The 20,777-nt window shown below is 38.8% G+C and overlaps 1 protein-coding gene across 5 annotated transcripts in view; it reads right to left on the reverse strand.

Moving 5' to 3' along the window:
* Window positions 1-16,623: 16,623 nt before the first annotated feature.
* The window catches only part of LOC124555443 (glutamate receptor ionotropic, kainate 2), a 187,554-nt gene continuing 183,400 nt past the window's right edge, over window positions 16,624-20,777 (reverse strand). For 2 of the 5 annotated variants that reach the window (XM_047129354.1, XM_047129353.1), the window contains exon 18: window positions 16,624-17,037. In XM_047129354.1, the coding sequence (XP_046985310.1) occupies window positions 16,861-17,037 (177 nt within the window). In that variant the 3' untranslated portion in view covers window positions 16,624-16,860. The remainder of the gene's footprint in view (window positions 17,038-20,777) is intronic. The other 3 variants (XM_047129355.1, XM_047129356.1, XR_006968555.1) reach the window with 3 other exon arrangements.

A 20,777-nucleotide genomic window follows, 5' to 3' on the forward strand; every position in this document is an offset into this window, starting at 1 on the left:
TGGGCTACCCCATTAGTCATAGTGCAAAAGCCATAGGGGAAGATCTGCTTGTGCAGCAATTTAAAGTGACTTTCAGTGTCCAGGCAGAGATTGAGATATATATGATTCTGAAGCCAGAAGAATTAATGTTAACATTAAAAGGTGGAAACTTCTTATCTGAAAGAGATCTCATGAATGCATACCCACAACTTCCCTTGATACAGACTCTCAACAGTTTCTTACACTTAACATGCCACACAGACTTTATCATTTGAAACACCTAATGTTTGGGATAGCAAGTGCCCCTGGCATTTTTAAATGGTTTTTGGAACAATTAGCTCTCAAAGTGGACAGGTGGATTAATTCTTTAGATGACATCATTGTAACAGGGAGAACCAAGGAGGAATGCCTTCACAGCCAGCCACTGTGGCTGATCGGTTCTAGGCGCTTCAGTCCAGAACTGTGCTGCTGCTATGGTCACAGGTCCAAATCCTGTATTGGGCATGGATGTGTGTGATATCCTTAGGTTAGTTAGGTTTAAGTAGTTCTAAGTCTAGGGGACTGACGACCTCAGATGTTAAGTCCCATAGTGCTTTGAACCATTTTTGAACACCTTCACAATCTGAAATCTTTATTTAGCATCTCAAGGGAGGCTAGCTTAAAACGCAGAGAAGAAAAATGTTGTTTTTTCCAGCTTGAGATTGAATACCCCGACCACATCATTCCAGTTCAGGCATTCATCCTCTGGATAAACTTGTCAAAGCCATGATCAAACTTCCCAGACCAACAACGCTTAAGCAACGTCTTTCCTTTCTGGCGAACATATTGTATTATCGAAAGTTCTTACTCACAGCAGCAACAAAAACTGTCCCCTTGTCCTAGTTTTGCAGAAAAAGGGGTGTCTTTCCAGTGGACACCTGCTTGCAAGTGCATCTTCCACAGGCTGAAATCCCAGTTGTTGACAGTTCTGAGCCTTGCAGGTTTTGATCCAACAAAACAGATAGTCATTGCAACAGACACATCTGATACAGGTGTCAGAGTGGTCCTGGTACACAAGGAGGCGGATGGCTCTGAGCAACCTGTGACCTTTGCATCAAAAACATTGACTGGCACTTCCAAATAGAAAAAGAAGTACTAGCTATCATCTTCACATTAAAGAAATTTCACAGTTTTGTTTTTGGCACAAAGTTTCACCTTTTCACAGACCATAAACCGCTCATCTTATTCAATCCAGCAGCAAAGATTCCAGACAGGACTGCTCACTGTCTCCTGCACTGGGCTTTGTTTTTGGCACACTATCAGTATGAGATTCACTTCCACAATGTGACTGAACATTTCAATGCTAATGCCCTCTTCTGCCTCCCATGGGGACCCAATCCAGAGTTCAACAAAGAAGAAATTCTGTGTTTTCACATAGGCGAAGAAGCAGAAGCCACTGTAATTTTTTTTTCCGTTACCAGCTCCTGGGTCACAGTTGCAACCAGTAATGACGAGGTACTTCAAAAAGTGCGGAGTTACATGCTTTGTGGATGGCCTGAATGACAGCTGCCCAAGGCTTCCGAGGCATTCTGTCACTCCTTTAATGTCCTCCATCAGCTCATGCTGATCAGCAAAGTAATTCTACTTGTTTCCAATGTGGAACACTCACAAGTAGTCACTCCTCATTCTTTACATTGGCACATCCTGCAACTATTGCATCAAGGTCACTCGTGGGGTATCCAGAACTAAACTCTTGGCTTGCAGGTTCACTTACTGGCTGGGCCTGAATGAGGCAATTGAACGACTCATCCAAATATGTGCATCCTGCTGAAGCCAGCAGAGAGCCCCACGTCATTCATTTGCTTATTGGCCACCATGTGCTCGGCCTTGGGAGCGGGTACACATTGATGTTGCAGGGCCAGTGTTTAATGGCATGTTCTTGATAGTGATTGATGCCTACTCACAATTTTCACACAATGTTTGCTACAGTGCCATGTCAACCACCAACACCACCACAGCCTTAGAAACAATTTTTGTGACTAATGTTTTGCCAGAAATGCTCATAACTGACAATGGTCCACAGTTCCATAGTGAGGAGATTTGTGATTTCTGTGCCCAGCATGGCATCTGTCATGTACCAATGCCCCCCCTCTATCCACAATCTGATGGGTCCACACTTTCAAAACTCAGATGAAGAAGTAACTCCAGGATCACTCCTCCGATGCATCACTAACTTTTTTTCTGAGCAGTTACAGGTTCACACCCACTGGAGACACAAGTCCTGTGGAACTTCTCCAAGACTGGCAGCCCTGGACCCTCCTGAGCCTGCTCATGCTGACACCATGGCCAGCACCACCATTGCCAGCTTCCAAGTTTCGCCCTGGGACCTTGTTGTGGGTGAAAGGATTTGGCCGGCAAGCAGCCTGGATTCCAGGAACAATCATCCAGCACCAGTGCCAGAAGGTTTTCAGGGTGCAGCTTCCAGACCAGGAGGTTCTGCTATATACCAATCAACTTTGTCCCCACCTAGTCCTTTCCGTCCTCCTCTCTGCACTATCGTTACGGGTCACCTAGTTCCCATCCTGCCCCAAGCCACATAACACCAGACTTACACATACCTTCTGCACACAGTCAGCTGACTAACACCACACCCCAACAAGAGCAACTTATCCCGGACGTGACCCAGCCCCAAAGGCTGCCCTTCCAAGACTACGAGATGTCGCCTGGTCACCAAGCATGAGTAATTCCAGATGAAGATGAAGACGTGCCGCTGGCTCCTCCCGCTCTGTTGCTGAGATCAGCTGGGGTGTTATCATCCATATGCTCCTGTGCCTTGAGTCACTAATGATGCTGAAGACTCGGAGGAGGACCCCATGGTTCATTTGCAGCAGATGCTTTCCCAAGGGGAAAGGGGTGTGGTATCTAACACTATTAAAGCTGTGCACTGAGCAGTGGAGTGCTCCATTATGTGTGGCCATGAAACACGTTGATGGCCACAATTCTCTGTGTGCAGCCTGTTGCTAACATCACAGAATGCCTCTGTGTGTACACACTTCAAACCACAGCAATTGGCCACCCATAACACTCAGTGATTGGCCATCCACAATATACAGCGATCCCAGCTGCTGGCTCCATTAGCTATGGGGCCTTATGTAATGCCATTACTGACGTCTACAAGCCAGTTCTCATCATGCTATGTCCTACTCGACAACTCGGGAGTGCTACACTGTGGCGGACCTGCTGTTTGATGTTCATTTGGCTGGGCTCTGGACTTATACTCTGAATGCTATACTGGAACTTGGACTTCAACATTCGCCAGGGTAAGTATGTCAACAGAGTAGTGACTTTGCTGGAATTCTTAATTTCATTTGCAGTTCCTGGACACTGGTATAACCACCATCAATTTACATGATTTTCCATAATGTGTTCAGTTACAACTTGGTGCTTGGTAACAGAATTATTTGTATTAGTGTTGTGTCAATAAACCATAGAACAGTGATATATTTATTGTGTTATTCTTGGTTATAACAACTGGCCACATGTCAGTGGCTATTGGACAAGATATCTCAGATATTAAAACCTAGACAATATGTGGTGTACTTAGATGATGCAATTGTCTTTGCCAGTAACATGAAAGAGCATTTATTGTGGTTGTTCGAAGTGTTTGTGCAGCTGCGTATGGCACACCTTATCCTCAGTCTGGAACAGTCTCTTTGCACTGGAAGAAGTACAGTGTTTAGGAAATTTAGTTAGTCATGGAGTCCAGACGGACCCCAAGACAATGAAAACCACATAGAATTTTCCAACACTGTGTATGGAAAAGTGTTGCAGTCTTTATTTTCCTGGTGAATCATTACTGAAAGTTTGTACCAAAATTTGCAGAAATAGCATTACTGCTCACTCATCTACTGAAGAAAGGAATGAAATTTCAGTAGCCAGTGGAGTACAAACATGCACTGATGTGTTCAACCAGTCCAAGCAGATGTTAACACATGGATCAATATTAGTTTTCCCCAATCACAAAAGGAGTTTGTCCTATCATGTGAAGTGAGTGACCATGTGCTCAGCTGTGTATTAAATTAGGAAATGGACAGGGCAGAACATACAGTTACATATGTGTCATGCCAGTTAACCCTGCAGTAGTTGCACACAAACTGTTAGTCTGCATGGATGAATTTTTTTTTTTTTTCATCATTTTAATCTCGTTGGGCCTAGGAATCACATAGCCTGTGTACCTTCCTACAATCAGCAGTACTACATTACTCCCTTTTTTCATTTGTATTTGAGTAGCAGTAGTGAAATGGTCAACAGTTGTGGATTCACAGTCCCACACAAGCAACAGCGTTCTGTGTAATTTGCGGTGTTGTCTTTAGGAGTATCAGTAAAAGCTAAGCCATTATGGCCATATTACTGTTAATTCTCAAGGGATTTCTTATTATTGAAGTGTTACCATCTATTAGTTACATTGTATAATTAGATCCATGTTAGTTAATTATTTTATTTATATATTTTTTGCAGAATGGATGCAGATGAAAGTGTGTGTGAAAGAATTAGAAAGTGGCTTGCTGAGGTTCTGACAGAGAGTGATCAGGAAGGTGACTATGATGGCTAATGTGAAGAAAGTGTAGATGAGGTAGAGGAGCAATCTGAGAATTCAGATACACAACAAGAGGAGTCTTGATGGTGAAGATGCCATTGACATCACAGATGGTCCAGTATATGTTGAAAAAGATCAGATTATGAAGTGAAATAAACATGTACCTCCAAAAAATGTGAAAACCAGGTCCAAAAATATAACAACTCATTTTCCTGGTGCAAGGCTTTTTTACTGATGATATTATCAGCACAATAGTAGAAAGCACGAACCTGTTTATCGATTCCCATAGAGGTAAATTTTCCACAGACCGGGACTGCAACACTAATAATGCAAGTGAAATTCAAGCTCTAATATCTGGCTGGAATGGTGAAGTCTAACCATCTAAATGCAGACGATCTGTGGATGACTGATGGCAGAGGGGTAGAAATTTTCAGGCTCACCATGTCACTATCTAGATTTCACTTTCTCCTCAGATCTCTGCAGTTTAACGACAAGTTAACAAGAGAAAAAAAGACTGAAATATGACAAGTTAGCTCCAACAAGAAATATTTTTGACATATTTGTCCAGAATATCAAAACAGTGTATACTCTTTTTGCATACATCACAATAGATGAGAAGTCATGAGAGATTTCAAGCCAGTTGTCAGTTTAGACAGTATATACCTAGCGAACTGAACAAATATAGAACAAAAATATTTCCTCTTTGCGACGCCGCGACATATTACACTATTGGTATGGAAGTGTATGTTGGAATGCAACCAGAGAGGCCACATTATGTAAGTAATAATCTAGCTGCTGTAGTTCAGAGACTGTGCACCTCCATCGATGGAACTGGCAGGAACACCACAGTGGATAACTGGTTTACCAGTCTTCAGTTGGCTGAAATTCTGAAAAATGATTTTTGGCTAACTTTATTAGACAAAAAAAGGAGGGTGGGGGGATTGGGAATTGCCACTTGAATTTATTAAGTCAAGCAAGCATCAAAAGGGTTCAAATATGTTTGCCTTTGGAAAATCTCACACTCTTGTATCAAATATTCCTAAGAAATGCAAAAATGTTGTACTAGTATCCAGTCTTCACCATGATGACAGTGTTGACATGGAGACAGTCAAAGCAGAAACGATAGTCATGTTTAACACAATGAAAGGGGGCAAAGACATGTGCGACAAGTTGTGTGCTGTCTACAGTTGCACAAGACACATTTGCCATGAGTACAGCTGCTGCAAATGTACAAAATATCTCAGATTGGAACATGAAAATGTTATTTGTTCAGAATGTTTAAAAACGGAAGACTGAGCTATATAAACTGAAGAACTGTTGTAACCAATGTGTGTCTTTCATCCTGTTATATTAATAATAATTATTATTATTACATATGTTACCAGCCTTTATCAGACCACATGAAGCATTTATGACTACTTGTTCTTCCTGTTCTTCCAGTACTCTTTCATTCGTGCGCTAAAGACCCTCTTCCTTTCTTTGGTCCACTTTGGTCTTTAGGTGCTGTCTTCTCTGACATTACTTCCCACTTGTGTATTTTGAGTCTATAGACGCTTTTGTCTGAATCTACCTGTGCTTTTTCCAGAGCAGTGTTGATTTGTGCCATCCAAGGTGTAGTGGTTTTGAGCCTCTGTATGTATCTGTTAGTGAGTCTGGTCTGTGGTAGTCTGCTGATGTGCCTGTAAAATTTTAGTCGCCTTTTTCTTATGTCTGCTGCAAGGTTGGACAACTTCTCTGTGGTGTCTCTGAAGTGTAGCTTGTACCCTTCATCTGTGAGTTTTGGTCTAACAATTTTTCTTTCCTCTGTGAGGATCTTCTCTAGGTCACCCTTCGTGTGTAGCGTCAGTGTCTTGCAGTCGTATAGCACCTCAGGTTTGATTACAGTATTTTAGTGATGAATTTTGATGCAGGTGGACAGTCATTTTTTCTTGTAGATACCCTGTGTTTTGTATAAGGCTCTCTTCATCTTCAGTAACCTGATGCCCTGCATGATTTTCTCCTTTCCTGTCAGTTCGAACACTTCTCCCAGGTATTTAAAATGTGTTACTCTGTTGATCTTGCCACATTTTGTGTTTAAATTCAGTAGGTTGAATTTCATGCAGAGGAACTTTGTTTTTTGGGACAAGATCTCTAGCCTTACTTTTTCTGCGCACTCTTTGAATGCTTCTACCTGCCTGATTGCTGTGGTTTTGTTGTCTGCAAATAGTGCCAGGTTGTCTGCGAAGGCTTAACAGCCAACTTCCAGTTCATAATTGGGTCGTCCTAGTCGCACTGCCTTCCAGTATCCTTGTAATTTCAGCTCTTTCTCCCATTATTTAATGACTTAGTCCAATACTAGGTCGAAGAGGAGTTGTGAGAGACCATCACCTTGACGGACACCTGTCCTAATCTTAAAGGGTTCAGAGATTTCCCCCCCCCCCCCCCTCCCCCCAAATTTAACTTTTGATGTCATGTTTTTCAGTATCCGTTTGATCAGTTGCAGTGTCTTGTTGTCCAAACATTGATCATCTAGGATGTTTAACATTGACTGGTGGTCCACTGAGTCATATGCTTTCTTAAAGTTAAGGAAAGTGCATATGCCCAGAGTATTTCTGAGGGCTTTGATTTTCAGCGTAGTCTTCAAGTTGAAGATTTGTTCTGCACAGGATTGACCAGGTCAGAAGCCAGCCTGGTACTCACCGATCTTGTGTTCCAGCTGGTCCTGTGCCCTTTTGAATAGGCATGCTGAAAGGATCTTGTATGTGATTTGTGGTAGGGATATTCCCCTGTAATTTTTTGCATCTGTGTAGTCGCCATTTTTACATAATGGATGAATCAGTGTGCATTTCCAGTCATCTGGCAGCTTTTCTAATGTCCACATGTCTGTGATAATCTGTGAGAGCTCTCTAAGTGAGTTTGGTCCGAGGTTTTTCAGTAGTTCGGCCACTATACCGTCTCCACCAGATGTTCTATTGTTTTTGAGTTTGAGGATGTGTCTGTGGACCTCCTCTTGTGTCGGGGGGGTAGAGAGTGTGTGTGCTTCTCTGTCGGTTCTTCCTCCGGAAATCTCTCTTTGGGTTCTGGGAAATTCAGAAGTTCTGAGAAATACTGTGCCAGCACCTTGCAGTTATCCTTATTTGTCAGTGGCAACTTTCCCTTACATTTTCTGAAGCAGACATTCAGTGTTGTGTATCCTCAGATTTGCCCTACAAATGTCCCAAAGAAATCTCTCGTATTGTAGTTACAGAAGTTGCCCTCTATGGAGTCCAATTGTTCTTTCATGAATTTTCTCTTGGCTTGTCTGATAATTTTTGCGGTTGTTTTGTGTATTTCGTTGAATGCCTGTAACATTTATGGGGACTTTTTGCTATTGTATTTCTGGTATGCAACTTTCCTTGTGGCCAAAGCATTCTCACAGTCAGTGTCCCACCAAGGGTGTTTGGTGTTCTTCTTCAGAGGAATGAGGTCTTGTGCTTTTTCTGTGATTTTTCAGTGGAAATTTTGAGTCATTTACATGTTGTTTTTCCCACACTTCTTTCGCTCCAGAGTCTGTGATCTTCTTTGTGTCAAATTTTGGTAAGGGGGTTTTCTTACTGGAAGTTGTATTTGGGGTGAATTTGACTTTGATAAGTGTGAGGTAATGATCCGAGTCAATGTTGGCTCCCCTGCGTACCTGCACATTGTGGATCTCTTTCTGTACTGGGTATGTGACTGCCAAATGCTCGATTTGCAGCTCACCTAACTCCTTGACTGGTGAGCACCAGGTTTCCTGAGGGATGTCAACATGAGCTTGACATTGTTCTGTTGCCAGAGTTCTATGAGCGGTGTGCCATTTTTGTTAGTAAATTTATGCGCTCAAAAATTTCTGACTGTTTTCCTGTGTTGTTTTTCTCTGCCAATCTGTACATTAAAGTCACCCAGGAGGAGTTTGACATCATCTCTGGGGACTTTGGACATCACTGTCTTGAGGGTCAGCCAGAATTTTCTGTGGCCAATGGGTTTTCCTCATTACTCTGGGTAGTGGGGGCGTGTGCGTTGACAATGTGTACTTTTGCTGGTGCTCTGAACCCGCATAATCATCAGTCAGTTATTTACTTGTGTAACTTCTTTTATGGATTAGACTATGGTCTTGTGAACCATGAAGACCATCCCCAGCAGTGGAGTGCCTTTGGCAATGTGCCTGTCAGTTTTGCTTCTGAAGATGTGGTATTTGCCATAGTCCATGGTGTCTTTGTCTGTGATGCATGTCTCCTGGTGTGCAACAATTAGAATCTTCTGTCTATCAAGTTGTGTCACTAGGCTGTGCAGCTTTTCAGGCTGTATGAGAGTGTTACTGTTGCGAGTCCCGAAGTATGTTGTTGTCTTGAGTGGGATTTTGCCAGAGAATTCTGATTTACTCTGTTTTCATGGAAGCCTGGGTCCCCCAGAATCTGAATGCATTTTCAAAAGTGAAACTGACAAGTGCATTGCCACAGGCGCTTCACTACTGGGGATGGCCTTCATGGTTCACAAAACCGTAATTAAATCCATAAAACAAGTTACACCAGTAAACAACCTACTGATGACTATGTGGGTTCAGTGCGCCAACAAAAAGTACACACTGATCAACACACACGCCACCACTAACCAGAGTAACAAGAAAGACCCACAGGCCATAGAAAAATTCTGGTCGACCCTCGAGAAAGTGACGTGCAAAAGTCCCCAGAGATGATGTCAGACGCCTCCCGGGTGACCTTAATGCACAGTTGTTGTCTGCTGGTGGATGGATTGGTTACCACATGGGGTATTGCTGTTATTACTTGCACAAGCCATGGTTACTTGTAAGCATCCCCTTTTTCATATCTACAATTAGTGCAGTGCTACATCTGGTAAATAAATGTTGTAACATATTCAGAAACTTACCATTTGTGAGTTAACGAACATTGCACTCTCATTTAAATATATGGCCAAAAGAATCAGCCTACAGGAATTGTGAAATGAGTGCTGTTGTCCAGGATCGCGTGCCACAAAGGGCGCAGTTTCACCAGGAGATGGGGAAATTCACAGGCGTCTAATGTCTATTGAGGCCTAAGCACTGTAGTGTGCGAGTGAGACAGACGAGAACCTACATCATAGGGAAACCCAGTAGAAGCCATTTGTGACCAAGGAGACATAGCAGTGTTAAACATGGCAGACATAAGATCGGCTATAATGGGAAACATTTCTGGAAACTATTTAATTCTGTATTAATGCAGGGAATAGAGCCACAGTAATTTTAAACTACCATCCTTCATAAAATTTCAGGATGATCCTAATAAAACTTGAACATTGATCATATATATAATAGTTTAGGATTTACTGTTAAACTGAAATTAACAAGTTTTGTAACAAAGACCTGAAATGCTAAAGTCTGAACACTTTGGTCGATCTTAACGATCAATATTTCATACAGAAGAGCATCATTAAAATGACAAACATTGTCAATATCAACTCTGTGACTTTATTTGTTTAAAAGATATAGTAAATTTAAATTATCAGTATTTTCAGTTAAGCATCAGATCATCATTTACTCCACGCAAAACATACTGAACGATGACAGCAATACACCTTATTGAATCATTAGCTAAAAGAATATCTGTTGTAAAGTTTAGTGCATAATAGTTACTTTTGTTCTTTATTTATCAGAAAGCACACTGGTGCAAGGCTACTGGCTGTGACATTCGTAGTTAAGAAGTAAATTGTATTGGTTCTATGTAAAAGAATTTAACAATGGATATTATTGTTACTTTGTTTAGAACGTGAAAGTGGTCAAGCTTTGGTTATTTAAATATATTAAATGTTAAAATAATGTAGAATAAGCTGTAGCCAATCAGATGGATGGCTTCAGGAAAGGGAACTGCCCTAGTCAGCTCAGCGAGGATATTCAACATGCAGGAAACGTGGCCGGAGACAGGCAGAAAGACAGTGCTGGTGCAGACGCAAAAGCGGACAGTTTGGCTGAAGACACCATAGGGTACAGTTTGGATTGAGACGTGAAAGTGGACAGTCGGTCTTAAGGCAGTCAGGAAGTGAAACAACTTAGAAAATTTCGCATTGTGTGGTATCGTGGGACTTAGTCTCTGAACAGCGAGCAGCCGGGTGCCTGGTGTGAACTCTAACTTTTTTCGTAGATAACTTGTATTTTGGGATGAGATTGTGAATGATCAAACTGTGTCAAATGGATATGTGCTCTAGTGTAACAGTAACACTAAACAGAATCACTTTTTCAATTATTTTGCTTTCTGAATAAACATTATTTTTACTAAATCACAAAAGTGTGGCCTACATCATTTATCATTTAAGGGGCGTTAATTTTGTTCCCAATATTATTATTACTGTTATTATATATTATGTCAACTTTGTATTTCGCAAACTTGTCATCAGACAGACAATTTAAGCAAAGGGTCACAAGTGTCTAATTTAGGGCGAGTAATGCAACACGTGCGGTTCAACCCCTAGATGAGTTTGAGCCAAGACATTTCGACAACGAGGAACCGCATGTGAGCCCGAACATCTTTGGGATGTTGGCTCACACATTTTAGTGAAACTGGACAGAATTTATAGCTTTATAAAAGGTATATACTTAGCACATTAGAATTAAACATAGTAAATTGAATATTCTCATTTACTTTGTTCATTTTTACCTACAAATTAATGTTTATCCCCATGTGGACTGACAGTCTATAGGAACTACTAATGGTATGAAACATGACAGGACTATAGCAGGATTAAATAAAGTAGAAATAAATTCTCTGTGACTGAGAAATATGTGCTGAGTTTCATATATTGAATAATGTATCTTCAATGTCATTTGTGTGACTGAAAGTTTAAGGTCATAACAGACCATGTAACTTTGAAATCACTATTAGGATTTAAATTTCCAGCCAATGGCTAAATATGCTGGGCAGTGACACTCAGAGACTTTGATTTTAAGGTGATTCATCAGTTCATCAGCTTTGCACATCACATGGAAATGTTGATGGCCTGAGTCAGGAAACGTGTGTGTTACATCACGTAGCTATCACCTCTATGGGATGGCAAAAGGTGCAAGTTGCTGATTTACAAGACAGCCATAGTTCATTGTGCATGACGGTTTATTATGGAAACAAAAAATAGCTCGGAGTCCATATTGTGGTACCACGTACACTGCAGAATGAAGTGTTAAAACAGGTATATGATCATGTATTGGCAGGGCATGGAAATCATAGAACAACAGAGTGATGTATAACTGAAGAGTATTGGTGGTGGGCACATAAACAGGATATTCTGCTGTGTGTGAGGAACTGTGTCCTACACGTGCAACAAGCTGAATTAAGTCATCAGTGCATTCCACTGCAGAGATTACTAGAGCCCAGCGAACTACTTGAGATTATCAGGTTGGACATCTTAGATCCTTTTAGCCAAATACTGGCAGGGAATCATAATGTATTAATAATCGATCATTTTTCCCTTCATTTGCCAATGGTGGCTATTTCAAATCAACAAGTCAAGATGATGGCACAATCCATTGTTAATAACTGGGTTTTGAAATTAGGTACATTGATTACAAGTCAGCGTACCAATTTCATCTCAGAATTAATGAATCAGCTTTGTCATTTGTCACACATTTAATAAATTAAGAACAAATGCATTACAACTGCAAACAAATTGCAGAACAGAATGGGTTTAGCTGATGATAGGGAAGATATTGTGTCATAATATCAGCTGTTATCATGGTGACTAGCGTACTCTGTAACCTTACATAGTAACTATGTACAATTTGAAAGTGCATGAAGGTACAGGAATCCTATCATAAAAAGTAGCATATGGATGGAAGGTGCCATCACGATTTCAGACAATGAAATCCAAATTGAGGGAAAGTGGAGTATCAGTGGAAATTATGAGAAAATCTTAAGAATAGTGTGGCACCAAGTGGAAAAGGCAAACATGAAGACCACAGAACAGCAGGAGCAAATGGGACAACAGAATGCCAAGTTACCTATATACTGTGTAGGTCAATGGGTGATGTTAATGAGCCCTCACACCTCAAAAGTGAAAAAAAAAAAAAAAAATTATGCTTGTTAGAAAAGTCTAAACCAAGTGGTTAAGATGACCTCACTGGTGAATGTACAGTTTCCACTTCCTACTCGCACCACTGCCATCCATGTTGGACATGTTTGACCCTTTCAGGGTGTCCTGGAGGCTTTATCACAGCTATCGGCATTGGTCTCTAAAGAAAGTGAGGGAGGGAGAGTAAGAAGGGAGAAGAGGGGCGACAAGATTAGCAAGCCACTCTCATGCAGTCTATGTGTACATTCCAGAATGAAATTTTCACTCTGCAGTGGAGTGAGTGCTGATATGAAACTACCTGGCAGATTTGGAAGGTTCGAGATGAGGTACTGGCAGAAGTAAAGCTGCGAGGATGGGGTGTGAGTCATGCTTGGGTAGCTCAGTAGGTAGAGCACTTGCCCACAAAAGGCAAAGGTCTCGAGTTCGAATCTCTATCCGGCACACAATTTTAATCTGCCACGAAGTTTTATGTGTACTTTGTCACACCCGCTAAGATCAACAGATAGGCCAGCGTAGAGATGACCTGGTTTGATTTTTCCCTTCCTTAGGCAATGACCCCATAAAGATGGCCAGGAGAAGCATCATATGATTCTGCTGCACCTCTAGAGCTACAGATGGATGGGTTGTCTGCAGATAGGAAGACTCATGCATGCACAAAAGCGGTGTTAATGCCAGAGTGTGCACATTATGGTACACCCCTCCATGATGTTCTAGACACTCTTGGTGACATCTGAAACTTAACTATTCTTCAGGGAAACAGATGCATGGGGATGCCCACAGAACATCCTTGGCCACTGCCCATATTTTCAAGGATTACAGCTCTGAACCTACCATATCCTTTGTTATATCTATCTGATAAACCATCTGAAATCCTGCCAGCCAAGAATCTAACTTAGCTAAATGCTACCTTGATACCTTCATATTTAGCAATACTCAACAGGAATCAGCAATGACTCATGGTAATGCGTATTTCAGCCTTGGAAACTTTCTTAAACTTGGCCATGTAGCCATCAGCACAGAATCATTTGCCTATCTGATCTCCCAATCAATTACCTACCGAAACAGAGGGCCAAAAACAAAGTGTAAGCATAAGTGACAGGACAGTCTGGGTGTACCAGTCACCATGTGTTCAGTATTGGAGTGTTTAGTGAAGAACAGCAGACAGTTATAAAGTGTAAAAGCTGTAAATATTGATATGGGAGAGAGTGCACTGCAAGGGTAAGGAAGATTGTAGAAACTGAAGTACAATGTCGTTTTAACCAGTTCACTTGTTCAGCAGCAGCCAGGAATTTATAGGACTGAATTCTCCCACTGGAGGAAAAGTGAAGTGGGCTAAGCAGCAAGCAGGCTTTCACATATGGACAAGTAATATCCAGGCCAATCACAGCTTTAATTCTGCGGCAGGGGGCTATAACAACCCTAATGAAAGCTGTCATCAGGCAACCACAAATCAGCCATCCTGTATTCTGTCATTGGTGGCTGGCTGTATTGCTACATGGTATAGCACAACAAAACATTTACACAGTGCAGTAAGTGATGAGAGCCTGTCTACTATGGAAACAAACCCAGGCAGAGTATAGATGCTTTTGACTCAGCCAACAAAATCATTCTGCTTCCTATATTTGACTGGTGCACTCACCTTGCCAGTCACCAGTTGACTGTATGGCAAGATACATAGGCCTCATTGAGCAGCATCACAACATCAACTACTAGTCAGAGCTGCTAGTTTATAAGCCACCAACCAGCCTTGATGGTTCTAGTCTTTGAACGGAGCCAACCATGACAATGCTGCTCAGTGGCCACCATTACCTGATGCACTGGCCATCACCAAGTGTCCCACATTCAACCTGGAGAGAACGCATGCTTTCTGCCACCTATTGTGGGGCATGAGTGATGCACGACAACCAGCTGGTTGGCCTTGTGGCACTAGAGCTGACATTATTTTACTGGCAATGACACTGTCACTGCTAGCCAACTTTGCACTGACTTAGCATTCTGCCACATGTATGTCACACACTGCCCGTGAGACAGACTATACTAGCAGCCACCACTGAGCTGCTGCTGGGAGTCAACAGTCAATAAGTAAAGAACAAATTGCTTGTGCATTCTTGACACTGGACTCACCACAGTACTGGAGAACCCACCCCATATGCAGCACTGGAGTGAAAAGGCTGTGTGTAAAGATTAAATTAAAGTTGCACAAACCTATCATTTACAGCTCAGTGGCTATCTCCAATTAAATGATTGTCACTAAGAATATGTTAGCACAACATAGATGAGGATAAGACTAAACAATATGAAACAATAATGACAGGAACAGTTTGACTAGTTCTTCACCTTGTTCCTAAATGTTGGTTTTATAGTTCACAGAGGCCAAATAAGCTTACGCATCATATGGCCTTTTCCATTCTGTGAAACACAGAGCAGAGTATGAGATGGTGTTGTATGGAATTTCATGCTTTATATGGGACTTATTGTTGCTTTACGATGAGGATTACTTAAACATTTTAGGTAGCTTTGTGGTTTTCTAACAATAACACCATCTTTCAAGATTATGATTCCCATATTCATTGTGAGAGCTCTGTACAGATGTGAATTGATGAACAATGGTGATGAAGCGCTGCACCTGCTGTGACCCATGATATCACCAATTTGAACATTACCAATCATTTGTAGTCAGTTTTGGAGTAGAGAATTTGGTGTGAATTTGCATCTCATTATCACTGACAGAACTAACTGCTACAATGATGATTAATAATACGAAATTAGGAAACCATACACGAGATGTATGCACACATACTATGAATTTCAGTTACAATTCATTATTCATTATGTTCATGGAACTTTTTCTGCTTTCTTGTTAACTATTATACTTATAACTTCTGTTACAAATAGTGTTTACTTTAGAGTATGGTATGATTAGCTTACCCGAAGTGTTTCAAATGTTTTATTCATCCAACAAACATAAAATAATACTGTGTATATAAAGATGTCAAAGAATGTTTCATGTGGATAATGGTCAGTATCTAAATTTACTCAAAAAATAGATATTAGCACTTGTGATCAGGGAAGAAAGCAGCTCATATCAGAATCTAATTTTTCTCGCCTATAAAGGTTTAAAATGAAACTGTAACTGCATCTTAATAAATAAGGAATACAATAGTTTCACTGTACTGCTTAATTTAGAGAGAACACTGCCTTCTGATTCATAAAACAAAATTTGTTATCGGATTAGAGCAATGTGTTCAATATATTTTAAAAGTTCATGGGTGTACAGTGAGTATAATGATAAAGAATGACATATTAACCCAATTTAAGTGTAACATGTTCTGTATACCTGTACTTACTGATATTTTTCATAACATATCATCTGCATCTCCACTGTAAACTAACAAAGAAAAAAATGAACCGTAAAAAGACTGATTTATTTATCACTTGAGATACAAAAGCCTACCATTAGTGAGGAGCATAAAGAAAATCAAAGATCTAGAATAGGCCTGGTTAGTCCTTCTCCTTAAAATTTCCATAGTACAAACATTTATCTGTGAAAATGTCTTTTTTTATATAATAGAAATTTAACACTGGTGGTCATACACATACATCTTATACTACCCAGTAACATAATACATTATATTCCCCTTGTACTGCACAATAACAAAGCAGGATCTAAAAATTTGTAAACAAACTTCACTAATAACTGTCTTTAAGAATAACATCCATTCAGTAAATATCAAAGTGGGAAATCAAAGAAATATATGTTTGAGTTACCAGAATAAGTTCTGAATATCAAAACTGCCTGATGTGGTTTGCAAACTACAGGAACAATAATTCAAACTCTTATCAGCAGATGACTACAACACAAAAATTTTCAAAAAGACACACATACTAAAATTACTTAACAAAGATTAATATGTACACAAACTTGGTAAAACAAAGATGCATAAACAAAATCTCAGTTCCCTCCCCTCCCCCCCCCCCCCCCCCCCAAAAAAAAGAAAAAAACAATAATGTAACAGATAGAAATGAAGATAATACTGTCGGCAATATACTCTATTATACATAAAACTTCCATCTGTAATGGATTTCACATCAGCAACTGCATGGATCATTAGTAGATTACCAACAATTAAAAATAAATGTTCCTTATTTTCACATGAAGAAGTACATGACACAGTCCCTAAATGGTTCTGTCAAATAAGCAAGGATTTTTATTCTCAGTTTTGATTACAACATATTGTGATAATTGTTCTCTCCAAGAATCAAGGTAGCAGTTCCTTGCCAATAAAATCATACTGTCCATAAGCCCCAAGAGGCATAAACTGAGTAGGATGTTCTTCCTCTGTCTGAACATGTCTCTTCCTGCGCACTGGTTTAGTAGAACCTCGGCAACGTAGAGCAAATTTTAGTTCTGCAGCCATCTCAGAGCAGATAGATGACTGCAACAACAGAAAATCAAATACATTGTAACAGTATTTTATTATAATGACTTCAAGATTTAAAAATCAGAATAATAGTTTTAGCTAAACATAAAAAAATAAACGGGCGGAAGGGCAGCATAATTTCCATAACAGTTTATGTAAAAAGAACGTTTTCTAAAATTCATTATGTGTATACATCTAAGCCTTCATTAGAAATGTAAAATAAACATTTAAACATTGTATTCAATGCTCACTGCTACAGGAATTGTGCTTTGTGAAGTACCAGTCCTCATTCACCTAATAGATGAAATTGTTAACAGTGACTATGTCAGCTCAATGAATGAACTAAATAACTGAGATAACAAATTTAATTTAATTTCTTTATTAATGCAAAATATTTACAGATTAAGGGACATGCCATTTGTTTTTTAATTCATAAACAAAATCTATTAATAAACCAAATTTATCAGAGAACAAAACTTCAATTGTCAAGCTACAATTCAGTGGCATCAACATCTACCTTAACTTAAGTTTCTCGAAAAAGATTAATTGTACGTTACAGATTCTTGTTTACTGTGATCTACTGAATGCTTTCTTATTTGTTTTTTCTCAGAGTATAGTTTTCATTTATTATTAATACAATAAATTCATGAGGTATTGTGAACAAATTTTTATAAATACTACAACATTTTATGAGAAAGGTACCACCACATACTGCCACAAGAAACTTAAAGTTATTAAGCTATGTGGGGAAAAAAAACTAACATGTCATTTATTTTCTGTTTATGATGTTGAAAATGAGGATCCTAGAATGTGATATAGAAACCTGTAGAGAAGGTACATCATACTATGAAAAACGAAAAGATGAGAAAATAAAATCACGCGAACAGAAATATAAGGATTCAACTTTCAACCCAACTCAGCCTTTTTCTAAACTGAGAAAGTTAGTTCTGATTAGTATTAACATGCAGTTGTGGAGGGACATCCATAAAAATCCTTTTAATCATTCTTTCAACTAATGAGAAAGAGTATGTTCCTCAGTAGGGTTTCTATTAACTGTGTACAACATTGTGTTTTGTGTTGTCCTTAAAGGTGCAGTGATCTCTTCAATTTGCATTATTTTATCTGTTCTAGCCTAATTTTGTACACACACAAAAAGCACAGAGGCAAATGATTTAGTGCCACATGTGACGAGCACAAAATGTTCACTTTCTGCTAATCATCAGACAACAGAAATATTTTATATTTACTGCTGAATTAAGTAAGACTTTACACATAATTATATTGTAAGATGTCTGATGGCAGTTAAAATTATGGAAGTTTTAACCTCAGAGGATGACAACATATGACTTGGAAACAATTTGTGTCAGATTCAAGAACAATGCTTACTTTGTTTCACATACACATTACATATATTAACTTATTACTGTATTTAAAAAGTTTGCTTCAACAAACACAGTTAATATAAGAAAAATGAACTGTATTGCGACCACTTATGAAACATCAGTAGGTATAGTGCTAAATTAGTTGAAGGACAAGTCTTTGCTATTCCCCTCACTAATAAAAATTTGAAAAAATTGAAAATTGTAACTAAACACAGGTAGGATAATATTGGATATGGAAAGAGCCACATGACTGTTCAGAGGTATATATGAATTAAGGTTTCTGACTGGTAAATGAAAATTTGAGACCTAAAATCAGGACACTTGAAAAGGTATGAAAATAGTTCTTACAGCTGGCATTAAGAATGTGTGACTTTTGGACAAATTAGGTAAATTATTTAAAAGACTTGACTGTATTACACATACATTCACCAAATAAAAATCTGCAATAATTTAATCAAAATCTTATGTTTTCTCTAATTGCATTTTATTTGTGTAGCTTTCAAAGATACAGTGGAAATGGACAATATCCTTTATATACAGACACTCATCTGTACAAATCTGTTCAAAACAGAAGACATATATCACAAGCAGAAACAAGAACTTTTACACTTTCTGTCATTACAGATTAAATTAATTATCTTTATACAACATTATACCTGCTAAAATTACTTCTTGTTGAAAAATTAATCCTTTATTTTGTTGCCAGCACTATTTGTAGCTAACAGTTAAGTCTGATATAAAGCTTTCTGCATTGTTTTGGCACCTATATTTTAGCTAACCAATAACTTTTGTTTTCCTTTACATATTCTTTGAAGTGCCAGAATGCATATATACCTCCTGTTCTTACCTTGACTTCTTATTCCATTACTCAAAGTATATGCTGATGCTCACATGCGATGTGAGTGGATTTAACATGGGAATGAGTAAGTCAGTTACACAAAAGACATAAGATACATCTGGAAGAGTAAATGTAAATAACACTTGTCAAGGACACTCTTCAATGTATTTCTATTATTTATGTATGTATTCATAAACAGAGCTCTAGGTAACAAGAGAAAACTAATAATATCACATTTTATAGACCATTTCTAGTCACTGCATAAATTACTATACCCTTGTGGTTTTTACTTCAGTATCTTTGTATTTAACCTTATGAGGATAAAGTGCATAAATGTTTAATTTTCTGACCATAAACTCTTTGGTTTTCTTAAATTACTGCTCATAGACACAGAAAAGAAAAATTAAGAATGAAACAGATTAAGAAAAACTTCATGGCATTGCCAGATAACTTAAGATGGTTTATAGGGAGGTTAGTGAAAAAAAGACAGATGAGCACTGAACTGATACATAAAGTTTTCAGAACAAAGAGATGAGCAAATAAGTGATTCAGAAATGATGGAAAGCAACATACAAATTAAATAAGCATAGCAAAAGAAACATTTAACAGTTACTCTAAAAGCAACAACAAACAGAACACATGATGCACACACTATTATAATGAACAAGAAATGTAAATGAACTGTGTTATTCTTTATTAATATCCTTTACTTTGTCCTATAATTATCACAGAAAACTGAAAATATTAAACCAAATGTTTACTTTATTGTAAACTGCAGTATAGTCCTCCAAATATTAGTAGATGGGCCCTGAGGCTTATTGCACAGACAGAAATATCTTACCAGAATATTTTTCATCTGCATGTTGGCTAATGTGCATTTTAACTATTTTGAGTATGCTAGCAATGCACAAGCTAAGATTCAGTTAGAAAATGTAAGGTCTGTCAAGTCATTCTGTTAATGCACCTTAGGAATTTGATAGAGCATACTTACAAAACATAAGAGTAAATGTGTCATCCTGTTATTTTAAACTATTCTTCTGGTCCATAATGTAGGAACCTTACTTATTTAGCTTCTTGCAAAGGGGTGTGAAGCTAATACTTAAACAGGATACCATAACACAATAAATTAAAGTAGATTTCCTTCTCAAGTTGAGTGTTACAGAAATCATTTTCTTTATTCATCATGATTAACATATGTATTTAATCTAAACATTACTGCACAATTAAAACTGTAAAGAACCAATCAGATATCAAGATCTGATTGTCGGCTCCTCAGCTGCTAAAGGATGCTTTACCAACTGAAGTATGCCTCCCACTCTACAGATTTTATTTTGGTTTCGTATCATCTCACACTATACAGGCACACAATATAGAACCACCACGTACACTTTGTCCACTAACAGCATAAGAAAATGACTGAAATTTAATCTCCAATTGCCAGTTAAATTTTTTTCTCAGTACTGGAAAAATGGTTTAACGAACGTATCATTGTCTTTGCCATCAATTTATCAGAAAAGTACATCTCACCTGTTGTT

The sequence above is a fragment of the Schistocerca americana genome, chromosome X, assembly GCF_021461395.2.
Source record: "Schistocerca americana isolate TAMUIC-IGC-003095 chromosome X, iqSchAmer2.1, whole genome shotgun sequence".
NCBI classification, from domain to species: Eukaryota; Metazoa; Arthropoda; class Insecta; order Orthoptera; family Acrididae; genus Schistocerca; species Schistocerca americana.